The 2,500-nt window shown below is 49.8% G+C and overlaps 1 protein-coding gene across 1 annotated transcript in view; it reads right to left on the bottom strand.

Annotated features, from left to right (window-relative positions):
• The window catches only part of trim2b (tripartite motif containing 2b), a gene marked incomplete at its 5' end in the record, with an annotated part of 14,604 nt that extends 12,108 nt beyond the window's left edge, over window positions 1-2,496 (bottom strand). The window contains 5 exons of the mRNA XM_055937050.1: window positions 33-136; window positions 1,128-1,326; window positions 1,543-1,722; window positions 2,104-2,242; window positions 2,483-2,496. Coding sequence (XP_055793025.1) covers window positions 33-136; window positions 1,128-1,326; window positions 1,543-1,722; window positions 2,104-2,242; window positions 2,483-2,496 — 636 coding nt within the window. The remainder of the gene's footprint in view (window positions 1-32; window positions 137-1,127; window positions 1,327-1,542; window positions 1,723-2,103; window positions 2,243-2,482) is intronic.
• Window positions 2,497-2,500: the final 4 nt, after the last annotated feature.

The following is a 2,500-nucleotide window of genomic DNA, read 5'->3' as shown; positions in this document are numbered from 1 at the left end:
GTGTGTGTGTGTGTGTGAGTGTGTGTAGTTACCTGGACACACTGGTTATTGCTGTCTGCTATTAGAATCCTGCCACTGGAGGACGTTGACACACCCTGTAGGTTAGTAAATTCTCCTTTATTCTTCCCCTTAGTACCTGAAGCACAGACACACCTTATTAATGGACAAACTAGAGGCAGAGAGAGAACGCGAAGGAGAGAGGTGGGAGAAAGAAGGGAGAGAGGAGGGAGAAAGAAGGGAGAGAGGAGGGAGAAAGAAGGGAGAGAGGAGGGAGAAAGAAGGGAGAGAGGAGGGAGAAAGAAGGGAGGGAGGAGGAGAAAGAAGGGAGAGAGAGGGAGAAAGAAGGGAGGAGGAGGGAGAAAGAAGGGAGGGAGGAGGGAGAAAGAAGGGAGGGAGGAGGAGAAAGAAGGGAGGGAGGAGGGAGAAAGAAGGGAGAGAGGAGGGAGAAAGAAGGGTGGAGGAGGGAGAAAGAAGGGAGGGAGGAGGGAGAAAGAAGGGAGGGAGGAGGGAGAAAGAAGGGAGGGAGGAGGGAGAAAGAAGGGAGAGAGGAGGGAGAAAGAAGGGAGGGAGGGAGAAAGAAGGGAGGGAGGAGGGAGAAAGAAGGGAGATAGGAGGGAGAAAGAAGGGAGAGAGGAGGGTGAAAGAAGGGAGAGAGGAGGGATAAAGAAGGGAGGGAGGAGGGAGAAAGAAGGGAGAGAGGAGGGAGAAAGAAGGGAGAGAGGAGGGAGAAAGAAGGGAGAGAGGAGGGAGAAAGAAGGGAGAGAGGAGGGAGAAAGAAGGGAGAGAGGAGGGAGAAAGAAGGGAGAGAGGAGGGAGAAAGAAGGGAGGGAGGAGGGAGAAAGAAAGGAGAGAGGAGGGAGAAAGAAGGGAGGGAGGAGGGAGAAAGAGGGGAGAGAGGAGGGAGAAAGAAGGGAGGGAGGAGGGAGAAAGAAGGGAGAGAGGAGGGAGAAAGAAGGGAGAGGAGGGAGAAAGAAGGGAGAGGAGGGAGAAAGAAGGGAGAGAGGAGGGAGAAAGAAGGGAGAGAGGAGGGAGAAAGAAGGGAGAGGAGGGATAAAGAAGGGAGGGAGGAGGGTGATAGAGACAGAGAGAAAATACGTTTAAAAAATGTAGATCTCTCTGTCTCTCACCGATCCTGAAGATGAGATCATCTTCGATGGGGTTCTCTCTGCGTCTGGGTGTCCCCAGGGCACTTCCTGTCCTCCTGGAACCCTTCTTCTTACTCCCAGACCCCGGGGACTTTCCTCTCCTCTTAGCCCCCTCAGAGGAGCCTGTAGACGGGGTGGCCGTGGTCGTCAGAGAGGTGGCTGTGGTGGTGGGGGGAGACACCTGGAAGAGACATTTAACATGAACGGTAGACAGTCAGACTGTTAGTTGCAAAATTCTGGTAACTTTCGTTAAACTCCCAGGTTTTCCAGAAATAGTTGAAAGATCTGGGAGTCCTCCTAAAAAAATGTCAATCTCTCTCTCTCTCTCTCTCTCTCTCTCTCTCTCTCTCTCTCTCTCTCTCTCTCTCTCTCTCTCTCTCTCTCTCTCTCTCTTTACCTCAGGGTCCGGGGACCTGGTAACTCTGAGACTGAAGGGACTTCCTTTGATGTGCTGGTCATAGAGCCGGAGAGCCAATGAGAACTCTCCTTCCTTATTTACAGTGTAAACAAAATCATATGTCCCGTTCTTGTGGTCGAGTATCTCCCCGTCCGCCACGCTACCATCTGGAGTACACACCTGGAAGGAGATATAACAACTCTATTTATCCATGTAGGGCAATTCGTTTAGCGTAATCTAGCATACCTTATCATAGCATAGCATACATTAGCTTAGCTTAGCGTAGTATACATTAGCTTAGTTTAGCATAGCATACATTAGCTTAGTTTAGCATAGCATAGCATACATTAGCTTAGTTCAGCATAGCATACATTTGCTTAGTTTAGCATAGCGTAGCATATATTAGCTTCGTTTAGCATATCATACTTTAGCTTAGTTTAGCATAGCGTTGCATACAGTAGCTTAGCTTCTTTTATCATAGTTTAGCTTACCGTGTGTGTGTGTGTGTGTGCGTGTGTACGTGCGTGCGTGCGTGCGTGCGTGTGTGTGTTGGTCCCCCACCTCAGCAGACAGGATGGCGTTGCCGCTCCTGCAGTGTCCCCCGGCCTTGTCTCTGGTCGTTATGGTTACGCAGGCTGGGAGACCCACGATGCACTGCTCCAGTCCCACACCCGACGCCTCACTCTGGCTCGCCACCGCGCTTGGGACGACAATCATATTTCATGTATATTTATTGCTTCATTTTAATTTGCATATTTTTTGGGGGGGTTTATTCATATTTTATCTCTGATACCAGCAGCCCTCCAGTAGCCATCTGATACAGACTGACCTGGTAGTGAAGATAGTCCCCAGCTCACATAGAAGCATTTCACTGTAAGATCTACTAAAATGTGGGAAAAGTCAAAGGGGTCTGAATACTTTCCAAATGCACTGTATGTACCTAGTAGTGACAATTGTC

The sequence above is a fragment of the Salvelinus fontinalis genome, chromosome 11 (genome assembly GCF_029448725.1).
Source record: "Salvelinus fontinalis isolate EN_2023a chromosome 11, ASM2944872v1, whole genome shotgun sequence".
NCBI classification, from domain to species: Eukaryota; Metazoa; Chordata; class Actinopteri; order Salmoniformes; family Salmonidae; genus Salvelinus; species Salvelinus fontinalis.
Note: the sequence above shows the minus strand (reverse complement) of the source record. Positions and strands in the feature narration are given on the sequence as shown.